The sequence below is a fragment of the Leopardus geoffroyi genome, chromosome E2, assembly GCF_018350155.1.
Source record: "Leopardus geoffroyi isolate Oge1 chromosome E2, O.geoffroyi_Oge1_pat1.0, whole genome shotgun sequence".
Taxonomy (NCBI): Eukaryota; Metazoa; Chordata; class Mammalia; order Carnivora; family Felidae; genus Leopardus; species Leopardus geoffroyi.
Window position 1 is genome coordinate 16,900,531 of NC_059335.1, and position 23,247 is coordinate 16,923,777.

The following is a 23,247-nucleotide window of genomic DNA, read 5'->3' on the forward strand; positions in this document are numbered from 1 at the left end:
TAGTCTATTAAGGGTTTACATCTCTTCTTAATTCTGACAAATTACATTTTCCTACAAATACCACATACTTTGTCCAGATTTCCAGACATTAGTAAATGTGATAATCTCCTAATCATGTCCATATTTAATGTATTCATCTGTCCTTCTTTTCCCCATCAGAATTACCAATGTTTTTGTATATATGTATTTTTTCTGTCAAAGAAATAATTTTATTTTCCTTGAATTATTTTATTTTTACTAGTATCTTTTCTATATTTGAATGTAGCTTGCTGTTATTCTTGCTTTTAGGCTTGTACATTTAGTTCATTTATTAATAATCTCTTGCTATTTAAACATCAGCATGCCTAAAACCAGAAAACAGACTCTTAACTATAGAGACCAAACTAAGGGTTACTGGAGGGAAGGTGGGCAGAGAGATGGATTAAATAAATGGGTGATAGGTGTTAAGGAGGGCACTTGTGATGACTACTGGGTGTTATGAGTAATGAATTACTAAATTTTACACCTGAAACTAATATTACACTGTATGTTAACTGGAATTTAAATAAAAACTTGAAAAAAAAAATCAGCATGCCTATGGGCTATACATTATTTGAATATAGATTTAGCTGCTTTCAGGTTTTTCTATGTAATGTGTTCATTCTCATTCATTTAAATATATTCAGGGATTGATTTACTTCTGATTCATGTTACTTGGAAGGGTATTATCAATATTCAGATATGGTTGGCTATCATATTTTAGTTTTTCCCATTTTGAAAAAGAATGTGACCTACATATGTTCTACTTTGGAGGGAAAGTGATTGAGTAAATATTTCATGTTTTCTCTGCTTTTTTGATAAATGAATTGTTATTCTCAATATGTAAATAGTTTTTGATGGGCATAAAATTATTGTGCAGCATGAAATATAGGTGTGAATGTAGTCTTAATCATTCTTTTTCTTTCTTGACTTTTATGCCCTAGGGGTTTTTTTTCCTTTTTTAATAGTTGTTTGTTTGTTTGTTTTGAGAGAGAGTCTGCAGGGGAGGGGCAGAGAGGAAGAGAATCCCAAGCAGGCCCTATGCTGAAAGTGCACAGACGCAGAATAGATCCCATGAACTGTGAGATCATGATCTGAGCCTAAACCAAGAGTCAGATGCTTAACTGAGCCACCCAGGCACCCCCACTATTTTTTGCTGTTGTTGTTGTTGTTGTTGTTTGAGAGAGAGAGAGAGAGAGAGAGAGAGAGAGAGAGAGAGAAAGCACAAGCAGGGGAGGGGGGCAGAGAGAGAGAGAAAGAATCCTAAGCAGGCTCCATACTCAGCTCAGACTTGATGTGGGGCCTGACCCCAAAACCCTGGGATCATGACCTGAGATGAAATGAAGAGTCAGACGCCCAACTGACTGAGCCACCCAGGAACCCCTTTTCCTTTTTAAACTTCATGCTGAATAAAGAATAAATGTTGGTGCGAAGCTTTTCACCAAACATTACACCCACTGGTCTTTCTCATTATGAATTCTTTGATGTCAATTAAGGTGTATTACATGGTTAACATCCTTTCTACAAATGATAATGATGAAGATATTGATACTAGTATTAAAATAGCATTTGCTAGATAGTTACTATATGTTAGTAACAATCCCACCCATTTTACATTTCTTAACTCATTTAATCCTTGCAGCAATCCAACACACACATTAGTGTGTGTGTATATGTGTATGTATATTCACACACATATAAAATTACAAAGCAGCACTAACTTTTCTACAAGTATTGAAATATTTAGGTATTTGGTTGTGTGTGCACATATTTATAAACAAATATAGTTTTTAAAAAAAGGTCTGGAAGATTAAAAGACAAATTGGTATCAGTGGTTACAATGAGGGATATGGTTTACAAGGAGAAATACTGATCAGTTATTTTGATACTGAAACGTAATGTTTTTAAGGAAAACAAAACAAAATAAGATAGCACTAAATTTGTATTTAAAAGGCAATTTTTATAACTGTAAAATTTCAGTGAGCACCATTAAGTATGTCAGTAGTATTTAGCAAAATGATAATCTACCATAGAAAAGATTATGATACCATTAAAAATAATGATAAATAAATATTTATACTTACTGAAACAGTAGCATGATAGAAGCAGGTTATGGTATGGCATGCACATCAGATTACACTAAGAAAGCCTGGAAGGATATGTTGTAATAATATGAAAGTAGTAATTTCTGTTTGGAAGGCTTACAGATAATCTATTTCCTTTGTGTGTTTTTTACAACATGAAAGTATGAGTGTTACCAAAGGAAAAAAGAACAGAGCTGCCTTCAAAAACAAAGTTATAATTTTGCCAGGAATTAAAAGATAGCCTATGTAACAGGACTTACAGTGTAGTATTGGTAGTACCAGATCTATAGGTCAGAGCAATAGAAAAGATGGCTCTAAAATGAAGCCAATACAAACACAAATGTATAACCAAGAAGCAGAATAAAACAATGGGGAGGAAAGAATTATGTAAGAAGTAGTTTGGGACAGAATCTTTTTTGGAGGGAAGGCACGTATAATTTAAACCTTGAATTTACATTTTAGAATACATTTAACAAGTTATGTATAAAAGAAAATTACAAATATGTGAGAAAAACAATGTTAACAGTGTTATGGGTTAAACTATGTTGAAGCCCTAACCCCTGGCACTTGTGAATGTGATCCTATATGGAAATAAGGTCTTTGCAGATGTAATCAGTTAAGATAAGGTCATCGGGGTGTGCCCTAATCCAATAGGACTCATGTCCTGTATGAGTCTCCTCTTAAACAAGACAGAGACCGATATACATAGGAAGAATGCAATGTGAAGATGGAGGCAGAGACTGGAGTGATGCATTACACGACAAGGAATGTCAAAGATTGTTGTTATCAGAAGGCAGGAGAGGGACATGGAACAGATTCTTCCTCAAAGTCCTCAGAAGGAACCAACCTTACCAACAACTTTAATTTTGGATTTCAAAGCTCCAAAACTGTGAGAGAATACATTTATGTTGTTTTAAGTCACCCAATTTTGAGGTACTTGATATTGTTATAGTAGCTCAAAAAACTACTACACTGCTTTATTTTTTTTCCATTACCTATTTTTAAGATCTTATTATAAAGATTATGAACAGAGCTTATCTTTCACCCAGTATGAATTCCTTCATGGCGAATAAGGTCAGAACGACTACCAAAGGCCTTTCCGCATTCCTTACAGTCAAAGGGTTTCTCACCAGTGTGAATTCTTTGATGTCTAGTAAGGTTTGAACCTTTATTAAAGGCCTTCCCACATTCATTACATTCATAAGGTTTTTCATCTGTATGGATTCTCTGATGTTGAATAAGTTCTGAGCTCTGAATAAAGGCCTTTCCACATTCCTTACATTCATAGAGTTTCTTGCCTGCATGAATTCTGTGATGGTTAGTAAGTGTTGAGGCACTACTAAAGGCCTTCCCACATTCCTTACATTCATAAGGTTTCTCACCAGTATGTATTCTCTGATGTTGAATAAGCCTTGAGTGTTGAGTAAAGGCTTTCCCACATTCTTTACATTCATAAGGTTTCTCACCAGTATGAATTCTCAGATGTGGAAAGAGCTGTGAACTCTTAGTAAAGGCTTTTCCACATACTTTACATTCATAGGGTTTCTCACCAGTGTGAATTCTCTGATGATCGTTGAGGTTTGAGCAATAATTAAAGGCTTTTCCACATTCCTTACATTCATAGGGTTTCTCACCAGTGTGAATCCTCTGATGTTGAGAAAAATATGAACTACAACTAAAAGCCTTGCCACATTCCTTACATTCATAGGGTTTTTCACCAGTATGAATCCTCTGATGTCGAGTAACAAGCGAGCCACGACTAAAGGACTTCCCACACTCTTTACATTTGTAGTTTTTTTCAGCAGAATGAGTTCTCTGATGTTGAATAAATTGTGAGTTCTGATTAAAGGCCTTTCCACATATCTTACATTCACAGGGTTTCTCTTCATTAACAGTTTTTTGATGTGGAGGGAGGAATGTGGGCTGAATAAAAGTGGGCATGTCTTCATGGGTAAATATTACTTGACTAAAATGTCTCTTCTTTAGAGATAATATCTTGGTCTCACACATGGATTCCAGATCTGAAAGAAAATAAAAATGTGTATGTTCATTTATCCTATCTTGGAAAAGATTAAAACTTCAAAAAAAGATTAAGGTAAAAATAATATCTAGGAAAGTAAATGCTTAAACAACTCTCAAATACAGCTAAGCAATTTTTAAAACTGATAACGAAAGCATGGACATTGAGGAGAGCCAACAGGAAATTCAAGAGGGTGATTAGGGAAATAAATAATCTCTATCTTGAAATACTGATGTGAATCAGAATCATTTGAAACTTCTGTAAATACACCCTGTTCAGGGCCACCCTCTATTATATACAGTGATTCTAAGCATATATACATGCTCATAAGCATATATCCCTTACACACAGCATCATACTATATGTCTTGTAATTTGTGGACAGTTGTCCGTCCTGAATAAAAAGATTACTGAGGAGGGCACCTCGGTGGCTCAGTCAGTTAAGCATCCGACTTTGGCTCAAGTCATGATCTCACAGTTCATGAGTTCAAGCCCCACATCAGGCTTGCTGCTGTCAGCACCAAGCCTGCTTCGGATCCTCTGTCTCCCTCTCTCTCTATCCCTCCCCCACTCATGCTCTCTCTTTGAAAAATAAACAATTAAAAAAAAAGACTTGAGGAACAAATGTGTTGAAATGTATAAATGGGTGGAGGTGCAGTCAGAGACTGTGCAAAGGGTGTGCTGTTGCAAATTCACATTAGGGTATAGCCTACAGGAAGTCTAAGGTGCTGAATGAAATAGGCAAGAACGGTAGGCAGGTGATAGAGCCTGATATATTGGGGATTCACTGAAACTAGTTAGTTTTGACCACTCATGACCACATAATCAAACCCCAATAAAAACTCAGAGCAAGGATTAAGGGAAGCTTCCTAGACTGTATGATGTACAAGGAAGGTGGCATACCTTGACTACATGGGCACAGAATTTCCTATGCTTGCTACCTCCTAGAATTTGCCCTATGTACCTTTTCAGCTGGCTGTTCACTGTCTCTTTTATATAAAATGGTAATCATAAGTACAGTGCTTTTCATGAATTTATGAGTTGTTCTAGTGAATTATCAAACCTGAGGAGTTGTATGAAACTCTAAATTTACAGTCAGCCAGGCAGAAGTATGGGTAGCCTGGGGATCCCAGTTGCAACTGGTGTCTGAACTAAGGGCAATCTTGTTGGGTACCTTGCCCTTTAACCTGTGGAATCTGATGTTAATTCCAGGTAGTGTCAGAATTTAATTGAAGTGTAAGATAGCCATTTGATATCAGAGAATTTGTGAAAGCCACAATACTGAAATAATCCTGTTCATTTCATCCCAATTTCACTCTCAGAATGCCAATAATAGGCTCATAACTCTCTCAATTAGTAACGAAAGTAAAAGTCCCTTCTGATGGGAAAATTATGCACAAGGGAAAAGACCAAATTACCAAAAGTGGGCAGTCCTCAGTATATTAACCCAACCAGATCATCCTAAAGTAAACAAGACCCAATCCCTACTACACAGAAGTTCCAATCATCTTTTCAGTATGTCATACTTAAAAATGAGCAGTAAGCCATTGTTTATAAGACATTTGAGAAATGTTTTTCAACATGAAAAGGAGCCTAAAACAGAACAAAGTATCTGTGAGGGAACAATCAATGCAAGGAACAGAAGAAAAGGTCAAAACATATAATGAATAACCTCAGAGAGATAAGAGAATTAAACAGGCATAAGATGCTAAACAAAGGAACACAAAGGAACACTAACATATATACACACAAAGTTCTTAGAAATCAAAAATATAATCATGAAAAAGTATTTTTAAAAACCCCAAAATTCCTCTCTAAATTCTGTGCACAAAATTCTGGCTTCCTTTCTCAATTGACCTTGGAGAAATTACAGAGAATTTGGTTTTGTGGAACTGAGGCAAATTATGAAATATCTTAGGGAGACTGAAGACTTATACAAACTCGTGTGTGTTTGAGGATGGAGCTACTTGCCTAGATAGATGGTAACAGGAGGCAAGGAGAGGCTAGCCTGGTAGTAAAGTCTTTAAACTCTGATTTAGCCTTTCCTTGAACTTCCTTGGGACCACAGCAGCCTATGTCTTTACCACAGGAATTGATGGCAACTCTGCTCAAGTTGCTGAATAAGCAGGATAACCTAATGGCAAAGAAAAAAACCTGTGGATAGAAGAATATGGCTGATCACCTGCTCTCAGGCATATGCTCCTCTACCTCCTAAGCTATTAAAACCCCCAGAGCAGGGCACCTGGGTGGCTCAGTCAGTTGGGAGTCCAACTTCAGCTCAGGTCATGGTCTCACTGCTTGTGGGTTCAAGCCCCGTGTCAGGCTCTGCGCTGACAGCTCAGAGCCTGAAGCCTGCTTCAGATTCTGTGTCTCCCCCTCTCTCTGCCCCTCCCATGCTTGTGCGCTCTCTCTCTCTCTCTCTCTCTCTCTCTCTCAATAATGAATAAATGCTAACAAAAAAAAAAAAAAACTTAAAGAAAAAAAAACCCAAGAGCTGGTGAATTACAAAAGGGAAAGCATACTCTTCTGTAGATGCTGCTGCTTTGTAAATGTTGAAAGATCAAACCCTGATAAGAAGAATTACCTAGAGGAGCAGTAGCAAATAAAAGTTATCACCAGTGAACCCTTAGGTCTTAGGGCTCATCATCCTGAGCTTATCTCCGCCCACTTCTTATATCTACCTAGAGGGACACAGACCTGGGTCTACCTCTTGGCCCTACCCCAGGCACACTGCCAGACAAGGTGATTGATAATCTCTTGGGAACATGGACTCACAGGTCAAAATGGCCATACAACAGAGGGTACAACTGTTGTTGAAATAAGACTACAAACTACCATGATCATCTCTGACACAGATACAGAAAAAGTATAGGATGTGGCCAAGACCTATTTATGATAACTCTGAGCAAATCAGCCCTGTAAAGTAATAGCTGTAACTTGGTAAAAGTTATGAAAGAGAGAGGGAGACACAGAAATTGAAGCAGGCTCCAGGCTCTGAGCTGTCAGCACAGAGCCCAATGTGGGGCTCAAACCCATGAACCACGAGATCATGACCTGAGCCAAAGTTGGACGCTCAACCAACTGGGCCACCCAGGTACCCCTGAAGAAACTTCAGATATGGAAAAAGATCAGGAAAAAGAAATGTTACCACTACCAATGTTACCAATTAAGGCAGTCCCAGCTATTATTATAAGCAAAGAAATAATAAGTATGAGGATTGGAAGTGATAAATCTAATAATATGATGATCTAACTAGAAAAACCTTAATATGATGATGATCTAACTAGAAAAATCAAGAGAATAAAAAACTGCCAGACATTAAAGATCAACTTATAAAAATTAATAGTATTTTGAGTAACATCAGCAAGATGATAGAATAATAAGTGCTAGATTCTCCTGACCCCCATAATAAACACATCAACTCAATACCAATACATAGATAAGTTCCCTTCGTGAGAAATCAAGAAACTAAGAGAATCCTACATACTAGGCAAGTGTGAAGCCAGACATATTAAAACTAGTAGGAAAACTGGAGAAACCCTCTCTCACCATGATCCCCGTACTGGCATAGCGCCATAAAACTGGGAGGAAACCCCCAGCTTCCAACTTCTCCCTGAATACAAAAAAAGGTTGGAATGCAGTCAATGACTCAACTTTTCTAAGTGATGCCTAACTGACCATTCTGGAGCCTTGATTAGATCTGTTATACCCTAGACTCCTGAGGACTACAGAGAACAAAAGCACTGGTTTGAACTAGTATGCAGGCACTCACCACAGCTCCTTTCCCTGCTCAATACAGAGTGAATGGGAGAGAAACTTCAGCTCTCAGCTTCTCCCTGGGGAAGGTAAGAGGTGGACTGTGTGTCAAACATTCCAACTTTTCTGGGGTTTGACTAAGGTACTGGCTTCTATCTCACCAGTCTTGGAGTGCTGATGGAACCCGGCAGATTCAAGATGTCTGAGAGCCACCAAGAATTAAGAAGGTAGTTTGAACTAGTATACAAACTTATCATAGCTCCTCCTCCTGGCCTAGTGCAGAACGAATGGATAGAAAACTCTAGCTCCCACCATCTCCTTGAAGATGAGAAGAGTTGGACAATGCAACAATTTTCTAACTTCTCTGGGAGCTACCCAAGGTACTGACTTCAATCTCACCTATCTCAGAGTGCAGATGGGACCTGGCATACAGTGGGCCCCTGGGACTACAGAAAACAAAGGGGGCAATTTGAACTAGCATGGAGGCACCACAGCTCTTCTCCTAGTTTAGTACACAGCAAGTGGGAGAAAAAACAAAGCTCCCAGTTTTCAAATGTTCCAAATTTTGAGGAATTACTTAGGGCCTGGCTTCTGTCTTGGAGCTGATGGAACCGGGCATATTCTAGACACCTGGGAGCCATTGAGAACAAAGATGGGGATTTGAACCATCTTTGCATGTAACACCTGCATGTAAACATTTGCCATAGCCCTTCCCCCCATTCCAGAGCAAAGCTAGCAGGCAAAACACTCCAGCTCCCACATTTTCTCTGGAGAGGGAAAGAAACTGGACCACACATCCAATGTTCTAATTTCTTTAGATGCTACATGAGGAATTGGTGCTTGTTTCAGAGCACTGATGGGACCTGGCATACTCTAGACACCTGGGGGTCGCTATTAAAGACAGTGGTTTGGATTAGCATAAAAGTTTGAGAGGCTGACAGAAGCTCTGACTGGTGAAGGTCTTCTCATGTATGAGGCTAATACATAATAAATGGGACAAGTGGCATTTTTTTTAACATATAGATATCAACAAAAAGAATCAAGGAAAATGAAGAAACAGGGAAACACAATCCAAACAAAGAAACAAAGCTCCAGAAAATTACCCTAATGAAATATAAGTAGAGGCATTACCTGACAGGGAATTTTAAATAAACATCATAAAAATGATCAATGAGCTCAGGAGAACAATGTATGAGGAAAGTGAGAATTCCAATGAGACAAAATATGAGAAATAATAAGAAAATCCTGGAGCTGAAGAATGTAAAAACTGAACAGAAAATTTTAATAGATGTAGTCAACAACAGACTAGAGCAAGCAGAAGAATCAGTGAACTCATAGACACATTTTTTTTGAAATTATCCAATCAAAGGAGCAGAAAGAAAAGAGAATAGAAAAGAGTAAAGAAAGCTTAAGGTTCTTATGAAACACCAAGGAATGGTCTAATATACACATTATGGGAATTCTAGAGGCAGAAGTGAGTAAGAACAAGAAAACTTACTCAAATTAGTAATGGATGAAAACTTCCCAAATCTGGGGAAGGAAACAGACATGCAGACTCAGGAAGTCAAAGTATTCCAAAAGAAATCCATACTGAGACACATTATGTCACACTGAGACATCATTATAATGTCTTTGTCAATAGTCAAAGGCAGGGGCGCCTGGGTGGCTCAGTTGGTTAAGCATCCAACTTCAGCTCAGGTCACGATCTCGCAGTCCGTGAGTTCAAGCCCCGCGTCAGGCTCTGGGCTGATGGCTCAGAGCCTGGAGCCTGCTTCCGATTCTGTGTCTCCCTCTCTCTCTGCCCCTTCCCCGTTCATGCTCTGTCTCTCTCTGTCTCAAAAATAAATAAACGTTAAAAAAAAAAATAAAAAAAAAAATAGTCAAAGGCAAAAGGGGCACCTGGCTGGCTCAGTTGGAAGAGCGTACAACTCTTGATCTCAGGGTCATGAGTTGGAGTCCCATGTTATGTGTAGAGATTAAAATAAATAAAAACTTCAAAGGCAGGGGGACCTGGATGAAATTTAAGAAGACTAAAATCACACCAAGTATCTTTTCTGACTATGGTCAATGAAATTAGAAACCAACAGCAGAATGAAAACTGGAAAATTCACAAATATGTAGAAATTAAACAACACTTCTGAACAAGCGATAGGTCAACAAGAAATAGAGAAATTAGAAAATATCTTGAGAGACAAAAACAAGATGAAGAAAAAGTAATAAAGAGGGAAGAGTATAGTCCTACATTAAAAAATAAGATCACTAATATATGACCTAATTTATGCCTCAAGGAACAAACTAAACCCAAAGTTGGCAGAAGGAAGAAAATGATAAAGATTACGGTGGATATAAATGAAATAGAATAGAAAAACAAGAAAGACCAATGAAATAGTCGGTTTATTGAAATAAATAAAATAAACTTTTAGACTAAGAGAAAAGAGGAGTCTCAAATAAATAAAATCAGAAATGAAAAAGGAGACACTATAACTAATGTTACAGAAATAAAAAGGACCATAAGAGGCTACTATGAATAATTATATACCATGAAACTGGATAACCTGGAAAAAATGGATAAATTCCTAGATACATATAACCTACCATGACTGAATCATGAAGATACAGCAAGTCTGAATATACCCATAACTAGTAAGAACATTGGCTCACAATAAAAAAAACTTTCAGAGCACCTGGGTGGCTCAGTCAGTTAAGCGTCCAACTCTTGATTCCAGCTCAGGTCATGTCTCACGGTGGTGAGATCCAGCCCCAAGTCAGGATCCATGCTGAGCCTGGAGCCTACTTGAGATTCTCTTCCTCCCTCTCCCTCTGCCCCTCCCCTGCTCGTGCATGCAGCACACACTGTCTCTCTTTCCTCTCTCTCTCAAAAAAATTCTCTCAACAAAGAAAAGCCCAGGACCAGATGGCTTCATTGGTGAAGTCTACCAAACATTTAAATAATAATAATGTCAACCTAGGGAGTGGGGGAGAGGTACCAATCCTAAAACTCCTACAAAAAAACTGAAAAGCAGGGAACACTTCCAAACTATTTTTGTTTTTGAGAGAAAGAGAAAGTGCACGTGTGCACACACGTAGCGGAGGGGCAGAGGGAGAGAGGCAGAATCCCAAGCAAGCTCCACTCTGGGGCTCGTTCCCATGACCCTGAGATCATGACTTGACCTGAAATCAAGAGTCAGATGCTCAACCAAGTGAGCCACTAGGCTCAAAACTCATTTTATGGGGGTGCCTGGATGGCTCGGTTGGTTAAGCCTCCAACTTTGGCTCAGGTCATGATCTCACAGCTTGCGAATTTGAGCCTCACAATGGGCTCTGTGCTGACAGAGCCTGGAGCCTGCTTTGGATTGTGTCTCCCTCTCTCTCTCTGCCCCTCCCCTGCTCGCACTCTGTCTCTCTCAAAAATAAACATTAAAAAATATTTTTTTTAAATAAAGAGGAAAAAGAAAAACATTCATTTTATGAAGCCAGCATTACCCTCATGCCAAAGCCAGACATAGAAACCATTAAAAAAAGAAACTGACAGGCCAATTCCTAATGAATATTGATGCAAAAATTCTCAAGAAAGTACTACTAAACCGAATTCAACAGCACATTAAAAGGATCATACACCATGACCAAGTGGAATTTATTCCTGGGATGTAAAGATGATCCAACATACAAAAATCAATTAATGTGATACCTGAGACTGAAGGATAAAAATCAAATGATCATCTCAACAGATGCAGAAAACTAATTTGATAAAATTCAACACCCTTTCATTAGAAAACTCTCAGCAAACTACTAGAAGGATATTACCTCAACATAATGAAGACCATATATAAAAAGTACACACCTAATATTATATTCAATGATGCAAAACTGAATGCTTTTCCTCTAAGATCATGAAGGCAAAGATGCCCACTCTTGCCACTTCTATATCCGGCATATAGAAAACTCTATGAAGACTCCACATAAAAACTGTTAGAATTAATAAACAAATTAGGTTTTCAGTTTGCAGTTGCAGGAAATGAGTTGCAGGAAAAATGAGCTGTTTCTTTACACTAACAATATTCTGAAAAGGAAATTAGAAAAACAATACTATTTATAATAGATTAAAAGGACTAATATACCTAGGAACACACTTAACTAAGGAGGTGAGAGACTTGTACACTGAAAACTGTGAAACACTGATGGAAGAAATTAAAGATACACAAGATAAATGTTAAGATATTCTGTGTTCATGGATTGGGAAAATACTGTAAAAATGTCCATACTCCCCAAATTATCTACAGATTCAATGCAATGCAATCCCTGTAAAAATCCCAATGGCATTTTCTATAGTAATAGAAAAAACAATTCAATGAGCCAAAATAATCTTTAGACAGTACAACAAAGCTGGAGGCAACACATTTCCTGATTCCAAAATAGATTATAAAGCTGCAGCAGTTAAAACAGTACGGTACCGGCACAAAGACATTCATATGGCCAACAGAACAGAATAAATTCACGTATACACAATTAATATATAACAAACGTGCAAGACTACATAACAGAGAAGGGTAAGTCTTAACAAATGATGATGGGAGAAGCATCTGCTGGCTCAGTCAGTTAAGCATATGACTCTCGGTTTTAGCTCAGGTCATGATCTCAAGGTTTCGTGAGTTCGAGCCCCATGTCCAGCTCTGTGCTGACAGTGTGGAGCCTGCTGCTTGGTATTCTCTGTCTCCCTCTCTCTCTGCCTCTCTCCCACTTATACTCTGTCTCTCTCAAAATAAACTTAAAAAGAATGATGATGGGAAAATGGAACATCCACATGGCAAAAAAAAGAAATTGGACTCTTACCTTATATCATACAGAAAAATCAACTCAAAATGTATTAAAGACTTAAATATAAGACCTGATATTGTAAAACTTCTACAAGAACACATAGGGGAAAAGTTTCATGACACCGGTTTTAGTGATGATTTCCGAATATGGCATTAAAAGCACAGGTAACAAAAGCAAAAATAGACATACAGGACTAGGACTACATCAAATTTAAAATCTTACACATAGCAAAGAATCAACAGAATGAAAAGACAATCTATGGAATGGGAGAAAACATTTGCCAACCATATATATGATAAGGGGTTAATGTCTAAAATAGGTAGGAATAAAACCTAATAATCTAATTTAAAAAATTAGTAGGGTGCCTGGGTGGCTCAGTTGGCTAAGCATCCAACTTCAGCTCAGGTCATGATCTCATGGTTCATGAGTTTGAGCCGCGCATTTGGCTATGCTCTGACAGTGCAGAGCCTGCCTGGGATTCCCTATCTCCCTCTCTGCCCACCCCTGACTTGCTCACTTTCTCTCTCTCAAGATAAATAAACTTTAAAAATTAAGTAAGTAAATAAATAAGAACGTGAAGTGAAGTTTCTCCAAAGAAACCATACAAATAGCCAAGAAGTAAATGAAAGATGCTCAATATCGCTAATCATTACAGAAACATAAATCAAAACCATGATGAAACATTACCTATTATGGTTAGGACAGCTGTCATTAAAAAAAAGGGGGGAGGGCAAGTAACTGTTGGTGAGGATGCTAAGAAATTGGAACTCTTGTACACTACTGGTGGGAATGCAAAATGGTGTAGCCACTATGGAAAACAGTATGGAGGTTCTTCAAAAAATTAAAAATAGAACTATCATATGATCCATCAATCCCACTTCTGGGTATTTATCCAAAAGAATTGAAATCAAGATCTTGAAGAGATATTAGCACTCATGTGTTTATTGCAGCACTACTCATAATAGTCAAGATGAAAACAACCTAAATCCATAGATAGATGAGTGGATAAAGAAAATGTGGCATATATGTACAATGGAATATTATTCAGCCTTAAAAAGAAGGAAATCTTGCCATATGTGACAACATGGATGAACCCTGAAGACACTATGCTACATGAAATAAGGCAGTCACAGGACAAATACTGCATTATTTGACTTATATGAGGTATCTAAAAAGAGCAAAACTCATAGAAGCAAAGAGTAGAATGGTGGTTGCCAGGGGCTGGGCTGAGAGGGAAATGAGCAGTTGTTAATCAACAAGTATAAAGTTTTAACGATGCAAGGCAAATAAGTTCTAGAGATCTATATAATGCTGTGCCTATAGTTAACAATACTATACTATACACTTAAAAATCTGTTAAGAGGGTAGATCTCATGTTAAGTGATCTTATCACAATAAAATTTAAGAAGGGGGGGAAAAAGCAGTTGAAAAATTTATATCCTACAAGCAGCTTGAGGCTGCATACTGCTCCACATTCTCATCTATTCATCTTCAGACTTAAATGTTTGTCCATGTTGCAGGTGTCATAATGGTATCCTACTGCAGTTTTAATTTGCATTTCCCTGATAACTAATAAAATTAAATTCATTTTCACATGTTAAAGAAAAACTAATAGTATTTCTCTGCACCAACAATACTAATTAGAAAATTGTACACGCTCACAATAGCAATACAGCGTGTTTTAAAAATTTAGAAAGTAACTGAACAAAAAACAAAAAATTGCTAGGAACAACAGATTGCAAATGATGTGTCTGGTTAAAAGACAGCCTGAAGGTTACAGATTTATTATCCTGTAGGACAATAACTAGTTTTTATATCCCAGTTAGTGATGTTATTCCTGCATTCTTTCTTTCCATGACAATATGAACTCCATTTCTCCCAAATAATGAACTAAATAAATCCTTCAAATGTGTTTATCATATATTTATGAAAGAGTCATATTAAACTTCTGAAAAGTTATAATTTTTTTTTCAGTTTATTTATTTGAGAGAGAGACGGGGAGAGGGAGAGAGCGCATACACACACGTGCAAGCAGGGTAAGGGCAGAGGCAGAGGGAGAGAGAGAATCCCAAGCAGGTTCCACACTCAGCCTGGAGCCCAATGTGGAACTCAATCTGACAACTGTGAGATCATGACCTGAGCCAATACCAAGTCAGATACTTAACCAATTGAGTCACCGAGGTGCCCTGAAAAGTTATATTTTTGAAAAGTTTTGAAAATGTTATACTCTGGGGGCACGTGGGTGGTTCTCAGTTGAGAGTCTGACTCTTGGTATTGGCTCAGGTCATGATCTCACAGTCTGTGGAGTTGAACCTTGGGTCAGGGTCCATGCTGACAGTGTAGAGCCTGCTTGGGTTCATTCTCTCTCTCTTTCTGCCCTTTCTCTGCTCATGCAGGTATGTGTGCTCTCTCAAAATAAATAAATAAACATAAAAATAAAAAAGAAAATGTTATTCTCTTAAAATTTTGAAGATCCCACTGAGATGTCCAAATGGACTTAACCGCAGGATGCAATAAAGCATGTGACTTGAGAAGTATTCCTCATAGGCTATTTAAGTCCCAGCAGTCTTCCTTTCTTGGCTGTCTCAGTAAATCCCAAGCAGCAATAAAATTCTACTTTCATTCACTTTCTCTCCACTACACCCTCCTTAGTGTGTCCTGGGCTTGTTTTGGGGCCAAATCCAGTTTGGTTCTGGTTTGTGTAAAGCTGGTACATTATAGTGATTAGGAATCTGATATTATGGTGGTATCTATATGGATAATGGACATCTGTTTCAGTTATCTGGGGATCCCTTCATTCTCTGTTGAGATGACAGAAGATCTGGATTGTTATCTTCCCTTTGAGTCTGTTTGTAGTATCTTGTGCCTCCTAGAAAGGAAAAAAAATCTTGGGGGGGGGGTGGTGGCTGGGTGGCTCAGTCAGTTAAACGTTCGACTCTTGGTTTCAGTTCATGATCTTACACTTTGTAAGATCAAGTCCTACATCAGACTCTGTGCTGACGGTGCAGAGCCTGCTTAGGATTTTCTCTCTCCCTCTTTCTCTGCCTCTCCCCTGCTCACTACCTTTCTCTCAAAATAAATAAATAAACTTTAAAAAATTTAAAAAAAACCCTCGATTTGTGAGTTCTTTAGTTCTTCATTAATGTATCTTGTGGCTAAATTGTAAAACTAAAGTTGTATCTATAACTTTTTTGTTATGTTTTCCTGTAACATTTTTTGAGATATAATTGACATAAAAACTTTTACCTGACAAAAAAATAAGTTTTAAATACTTTCCTATTTCCAGAAGGTATTAATAAACTTAACTGTGAAGGCTCTTAAAGGAGTTCACACCAAGACCATATGCAACCAAAAAAAAAATAAAATAAATAAACTGCATTTTGTCAAAATTAAAAACTTTTGTGCTTCAAAGGACAAAATCAAGAAGGTGAAAACACACTCACTAAATGGGGGAAAATAGTCACAAATCATATACTGTTAAGAGACCTGTATTTAGAATATATAATTAACAGAAAACTCAATAATAAAAAGGCAAACAACCCAATTAAAACATGGATAAAATCACTACCCTACATCTCATTCACCTGAACAAAGGCCTCTCGTCAGCTCTCTTTCAACCATCCAGGGCTCTTTTCCTTGTTCCAATAAGGAAATCACAGCTGGCTTAGAATTGGAAAGTCCTGATCACAAGAAAAGACATGGGACATGGTTATGCTGTGGGTGTCCCAGAAATCAGATCCAGTCCCTTGGTGAGAAGAAAGAGATGCCACTGTAGGAAGGACCGAAGAAAGATGAAGGTGAAGCTTCAGCCCACTGGAGCTGCTCATTTCCAATTCTTCTATTCCATTCCAACTCAAACCATTCCTTAAGGAACAGGGAGCAGAAATTTAGCTGGCTACTTGAAACAAATAATTCACAATGGAGAAAGGAAACATTCCTGAGGGCAGACTCTGAATTTTGGGGGATAGTTATCCTTACCCACTGAAACCAGGTTGCTGAAATTCTCCAACATCACTTCTTTGTATAAATTCATCTGACCAGAGTCCAGGCATTCCCATTCCTCCTGAGAGAAGTTTATAGAAACATCCCTGAACATCATTGATCCCTGAAACAACAAACACGCTTTCACAGTAGAAGAAAAGAAAAAGATGGTAGTAGGGATGGTGGTAGAGGGCTCTACAAAAAGGAACAGAGATTGTTAATCAAATTGAAGGGGCCAGAACTCTATTAGATCAGTAGAAAACATATGTCTTGTATACAGAGGGATATATCTAGGAACGTACAAGTAAAATTTTCCAATGACATGAAATAGCAAAAATACAGCTCAATGCTTGATGCCTGGCTATAGTGAAATGTACGTAAATGTGAATTCCTTCTCTTCCCATATTTTCCTTTTAAGACCTCAAAGAAGGAACTATGTGATGAACTTTAAAACACGTTAAAGTTTCAGAATCAGGGAAAAAAAGAACTTTCTAAAATTTCCAGGAAGAAAAAAAACCAGAATTTTCCAAAACTTCCAGGAAGAAACTATGGATTATAAAAAAAATTTTTCAGGAATCAAAATCACAATGGACTTTAAAAAAAAATTTTTAATGTTAATTTATTTTTGAGACAATGCAAGAGGCAGAGTACAAGCAGCAGAAGGGCAGAAACATTTGGGCTCTTTCCATACTTTGGCTATTGCTGATAGTGCTGCTATAAACATTGGGTGCCCCTTCGAACAGCATACCTGTATCCCTTGGATAAATACCTACCAGTGCAATCGCTGGGTCATAGGGTAGTTCTATTTTTAATTTTTTGAGGAACCTCCATACTGTTTTCCAGAGTGGCTGCACCAGCTTGCATTCCCACCAGCAGTGCAAAAGAGATCCTCTTTCTCTGCATCCTCGCCAACATCTGTTTTTGCCTGAGTTGTTAACGTGAGCCATTCTGACAGGTGTGAGGTGGTATCTCATTGTGGTTTTGATTTGTATTTCCTGGGTGATGAGTGATGTTGAGCATTTTTTCATGTGTCAGTTGGCCATCTGGATGTCTTCTTTGGAGAAGTGTCTATTCATGTCTTGTGCCCATTTCTTCACTGGATTATTTGTTTTTTGGGTATTAAGTTTGATAAGCTCTCTACAGATATTGGATGTTAACCTTTTATCTGATATGTCGTTTGCAAATATCTTCTCCCATTCTGTCAGTTGCCTTTTAGTTTTGCTGATTGTTTCCTTCGCTGTGAAGAAGGTTTTTATTTTGATGAGGTCCCAATAGTTCATTTTTGCTTTTGTTTCCCTTGCCTCCGGAGACATGTTGAGTAAGAAGTTGCTGTGGCCGAGGTCAAAGAGTTTTTTGCCTGCTTTCTCCTCGAGGATGTTGATGGCTTCCTGTCTTACGTTTAGGTCTTTCACCTATTTTGAGTTTACTTTTGTGTATGGTGTAAGAAAGTGGTCCAGGTTCATTTTTCTGCATGTTGCTGTCCAGTTTTCCCAGCACCATTTGCTGAAGAGACGGTCTTTATTCCATTGGATATTCTTTCCTGCTTTGTCAAAGATTACTTGGCCATACATTTGTGGGCCCATTTCTGGGTTCTCTATTCTGTTCCATTGATCTGAGTGTCTGTTTTGTGCCAGTACCATACTGTCTTGAGGATTACAGCTTTGTAATACAGCTTGAAGTCTGGGATTGTGATGCCTCCTACTAGACTATATTCTTTATAATAAAACTGTGGTCATAAATATAATACTTTGCTGACTTCTATGAATCATTCTAATCAATTACTGTACCTGAGTGAGGATCATGGGAATGTCTCAATTTGTGGTCTGCTGGGCAGAAGTGCAGTGCCTTGGGGATACCCAAGACTTGGAGCTGCTATCTGAAATAGGGCAGTCTTGTAAGACTGAGCCTCTAAACCTGTGGGGTTCTGTGTTAACTCTGGGTAATTGGTGTCAGAATTCAATTAAATTGTAGGACACTCAGTTGGTGTCCCAAAACTGGCGGTTATTGGAAAATGATACACATTTCCATCCCATAGGAGAATTTAGGTTATTTCTCCTTCATCTTAGACCAACCAAGGGGGGTCCTTTAGACTCCAGGATCCAAAATGGAATGATGAGACTGTTTAGAAGAATTTTTGTTGTGTTTTCTAGAGTTTAGAGGGCAAAGACTGTTTTGGACCAGATGTAGACCCAATGGAGGGACAATGTGTCTCCCAACAAAGCAGTAGATCACAGACTGCCCAAGTATAAGACACGTATTATTAAGCAGCCATTTCAAGGAGGTGTGTTGCCCACATCACAGGGAAGTACAATTAGAGATTTCCAGCAGGAATTTCTCCCAAAATCCCACAAAAGTACCCCATAGAAAATGAGTCAGTGCTAAACATCCATAAAAGGAAGAGACACCAAGATCAAAACAATAGCACCACTCAAGTAAGACTTTTCTCCTTACCTCCTCTTCCCTACCCATTGCAACCTCATAGGAGCCAGAAACTGCCTACTGGGTGGGAGAAAAGAAATTTAGGTTAAAGAAACGAAGAAGTTTAGCGTATGCCCTTTTTCACACTGCAAGCTTCTAGCTTACAGCAAGGCTGAACTCAAAGAAAAGGCTTTAAATGAAACTTACATATTATTACATTCAACTGGAGATTGTAATTAGCAAAGTGAGACTGACCTTGTCACTAAAAAAAACTTGGTAAAGGATACCAAGGAGTGATCAAATCAATTATAGGGACTGCACAAGTTTTTGACCAGGGCAACAACAACAACAAAAATTAGCACACAGAGACAGTTGAGAGTAGAAATTATGAAAAAAGAATTATTTTGCTTACTTTCTATGGAGTCCTGCTTATTTCAAAGTTATGGTTATAAACTGATTTGGTTTTCCAGGTACACATTCATATCAGCTGCATAGTGATAATCTTATATCCTCTTTTCTAATTTTTAACCTACTTTTTTCTCTTGTTAAAGTGCTTTGGTTAATAACAAGAGAACAACGTTAAATAACACTGGTGATGGTGTATATCCTTGTCTTTTTTCTGATTTTACTAGGAATAGTTCAAATATTTCCTGATTAAACATTAGGTTAAAAAAATAAGGGTGCCTGTCTGGCTTAGTCAGTACAGCATGCAACTATTGATCTGGGGGTTGTAGGTTCAAGCCCCACATTGGGTGTAGAAATTACTTAAAAATAAAATCTTAAAAAAAAATTATCTTTCTATATTATTCTACCACCCTAGAGTTATTCCCATTAATAATGGGCAACAATCTTCACTAGAGAAATAGCAAGCATAATTAGAGGCTGATGGGAGAGGGTAACCTGATATTCTGGGTTTTGGCACAGGAGAATGGATTGAAAATACTCAGCCATCTTCTAAAGAAACTCAGATAGAAAGGTCTTAAACTGAATAGATTTTGGGCAATGGATTCTTAACCTGATTTCCTTTGCCTCTGTACCAAACACACATATTTAAAAAATTGAGAGTAGACCCACCTAGTTCCAAATTTATACTTCAAGAAAACTCTACATATTGAGTTCTCTACTTCAGTACATCCTAATTTTCACATAAGAGAATCATAAGGTGAATGGATAGCCTTATGATTTATAGAGTTCCCCAAGATTAGAAGTGTTAAAATACAACAGAATAAACATATTTTTACTACCAGCTGGGGAAAGGATCCTAAAACTCTAGCTATCTGACATGCCCTCCACCCCTCCTGGCAAGGGGTTTTTTTGCTTAACAGTGCTTTGATTTGAACTATATGTAACAACTCTCAAAACCAGAAAGAGATTAAGAGACAAAAAAAAGGTAATGATAAGAAATTTCAACCTAAGTTTAATTAGAGCCTGAGAAGGGAGAAGAAAGAGATAATAAGGCAGGGGCAATCTTTGAAGGTGGCTGAGAATTTTCTTAATAAACTAAAAAAAATCACCTATTCACAAATTCAAAAAATGCTACAAATTCCAAGCAGATATAAGTTTTAAAAGGCACATTTAGACACATTATACTAAAATTACAGAAAACCAAAAACTGGGAGAAAGTCTTAAAAACAGCCAGAGGAAGAAAAGCCAAAATACCTTCAAAGGAGAGAAAAGCTAGAATAATTAAGACTGTGATATTGTGATAGAGCAAAAGAACAAGGAGGACAAACAGTGTATGTCCCATGTACATAAGAACACTGGATATTTATATATATTTGGATACATCTGAAATGAGAACATAATGGACTAATATATGGTACTGAGAGAGCTAGAGAAGAATTCATAAGGGGGAAAAGAACCACAGGCTCCACTTTATGCCATATACAAAAGCCAGAGGTGCATTAAATGTATAAATAGGAGAGGCAAAACCTTTTTTTAAAGATTTTACACCCAACTCACAGCCCCAAGATCGAGAGCCACACGTCCCACTGACTAAGCCAGCCAGGCACCCCAGAAAGGCAAAGCTTATAGCTTTAAGCATAAATATAAAAGAATATTTGCATAACCTTGGGACAAGAAAGGATTTCTTAAAAAACAAAAAGCACCAACCATAAAGAAAAAAATTGATAAATTTGACTATGTTAAAGTTAGGACTTCTTTTCATAAAACCACCTTAAAGGAAGTGTTAAAACAATCTAAATAGTAGTAAATTATAATCAATGAAGGACCCATATCCACATTATATGAAGAATTTCTATGAATCAACAAGAGATAATCCAAGAGCAAAAATAGGTAAAAGATTCTAATCAGGCAGGTCACAAAAGAAGAAACCCTAATAACCAATAAACATATGAAACAGTGTTTCATCTCATTATTAATCATGGGAGTCCAATTTCAAATCTGTGTACGTGTAAATATTTAAAGATTTCAAAGTCTGACATAACTGATCTGAAAAAAAAGGACCAGAACTCATTCATACAAAGAAATAAATATCTTTGAAAAATAGTATTCACAAAGACAATCTGACAACATAGGAAAATGACACTTTTTAGTGAAAATGTAGGACATAATATGGTAAATGAAGTATAATTTGATTTTGTAAAAATAATAAAAATTCATCAAAATATTAACTAGTTATTTGAGTGATTACATTTTATTTTTTCTTGGTAATTCTGTTGTTTTCAAAACCTCTACAGTAATCATGCTTTTATTTTAAAATCATAATATTGAATTTATAAAGAAGAAAACAACAAACACAAGTAGAGCCATTTTCCAAATAAGTGAACATTAAGTATTTGGTGCTGTTGGGCTTTAATACCAGGCTGGACTATCTTTTCCTCTAATAGGGAAATTACAGCGATTTATAATCAAATGGCATAACTTTATTAAACATTTAACTTTCAAAAGAAAGAAAGCAAAGAGGAAACCTCAACACACCTTGGACATTGCTTGCAGAAGTTCATTTTGCATTCTTTCCTTCTCTTCTGCACCTGGATAAGGGTAGAACTGAGAGAGGAAAAATTGTAAAACACCAGGTTTTCCTTGTTTCCCAAACTAGTCTGGTCAGAGGTCAGCCCAAGCCCCAACCCCAGCACCCAACACAGAGGGAATGGAGATCAGAGGAGAATAAGGCATCCTGCCCAACCCCAGTGTGTCAGGAAAAAGCTGAGGTCACTGCTGTCAAGGGACTATAATCTGACTAAACTTCACAGAGGTTCCCCGGGGACAGAGTTCTGGAGTTACAATCTTACACATGGAAGGAGCCCCATAACCAGACACACTGCCGCCACACACTGGGCATGGTCATACTTAAATCAATGGGATACGCAGCCCATAGCCGCACACACAGAGCCACACAGGGTAACACAGTTATAATCACATTCCCATCACTGAACACATAACAGTTACTCTCGTACAGTCGCAGGGTCACAGTCAGCACGCAACCCCACGCAGCAGCAATCCCACAATGATAGACAACTGATATCTGCACACAGGTCTCAGTGTCACAATCTCACAGACGATCCCACAACCTCCCCTTTTCATGCAGCTCCGCTGGCACAGACAGAAGGACCCAATTCCGTACCTGCCTCTGGTCTCCTCAACTTAGGCCTTTCGGGTCTCCCGGGGTTGCAACCTGCATAGCCGAGCCTGTTCCCCCGGGACCCACGGACCCTCACCTCATGTATCTAACGGTCCCGCCAGAGGTGACGAAACGTTCGAGTTCCTGCGAGAAGAGCGACCGGCCACCCGGCCCTCTGGGAAATGTGGTCCAAAGCTGGACCCACAGCCAATTCCTCTCGGCGCCCTGCCTGGCCCCTCCCGAAACGACTGTAACTGCAATTCTCGGCGTCTAGCCGAGTCTCAGGGTTGAGAGGCACTGTAGCTTGGCAGGCTCCTGCAGGCCCTCGAGCGCGCACCTGGCCCGCGCCCCTCCCTCATACAGGAAACGCAGACTGCGTTCTGGCCGGAAGTTGAATCGGGCCGCGAAGCCTTCTGGGAGGTGTTGTTGTGCTCAGAAACGTCCGTTGGGAGGCGGGCGCGAAGGCATGGTTCAGCCTTGCCGGCGCCTGGCCTGGACCTTTCTTGTGGGTCGCTTTCACCCAGCCTCCCACATACTGCGCTGTGGATGCGCATTCGGGCGTTTCCAGCAGGT

The 23,247-nt window shown here is 38.3% G+C and overlaps 2 protein-coding genes across 38 annotated transcripts in view; one reads left to right on the forward strand and one right to left on the reverse strand.

Moving 5' to 3' along the window:
• Nucleotides 1–1,957: 1,957 nt before the first annotated feature.
• ZNF829 (zinc finger protein 829) lies at nt 1,958–23,052 on the reverse strand. Of its 26 annotated transcripts, XM_045441174.1 has the most exons (7): nt 22,678–22,945; nt 22,032–22,100; nt 16,671–16,797; nt 16,277–16,556; nt 7,894–7,957; nt 7,671–7,734; nt 1,958–4,123 (listed from the first exon to the last, which is right to left on the reverse strand). In XM_045441174.1, exons 6-7 carry the CDS (start codon nt 7,696–7,698, stop codon nt 3,144–3,146), a joined length of 1,008 nt encoding a protein of 335 aa, XP_045297130.1. In that variant the 5' UTR covers nt 7,699–7,734; nt 7,894–7,957; nt 16,277–16,556; nt 16,671–16,797; nt 22,032–22,100; nt 22,678–22,945; the 3' UTR covers nt 1,958–3,143. The 26 variants fall into 26 exon arrangements, with proteins under 26 accessions (XP_045297130.1, XP_045297131.1, XP_045297137.1 ...); XM_045441175.1 differs by lacking the exon at nt 7,894–7,957; XM_045441181.1 differs by lacking the exon at nt 7,671–7,734.
• The window catches only part of ZNF568 (zinc finger protein 568), a 79,445-nt gene continuing 79,201 nt past the window's right edge, over nt 23,004–23,247 (forward strand). For 3 of the 12 annotated variants that reach the window (XM_045440984.1, XM_045440961.1, XM_045440967.1), the window contains exon 1: nt 23,141–23,245. In XM_045440984.1, the coding sequence (XP_045296940.1) occupies nt 23,141–23,245 (105 nt within the window). Of the gene's footprint in view, nt 23,246–23,247 lie in introns of all 12 variants that reach the window. The other 9 variants (XM_045440969.1, XM_045440975.1, XM_045440962.1 and 6 more) reach the window with 7 other exon arrangements.

What these genes read in the sequence shown, in the direction of transcription:
- ZNF829 (XM_045441160.1), bottom strand. An exon ending in CAGCAACCTGGTTTCAGTGG is followed by an intron (nt 16,373 to 16,670) that starts GTAAGGATAACT and finishes TCTTGTGATCAG; the next exon opens with GACTTTCCAATTCTAAGCCA. An exon ending in GACGAGAGGCCTTTGTTCAG is followed by an intron (nt 4,124 to 16,276) that starts GTGAATGAGATG and finishes ATTTTCTTTCAG; the next exon opens with ATCTGGAATCCATGTGTGAG.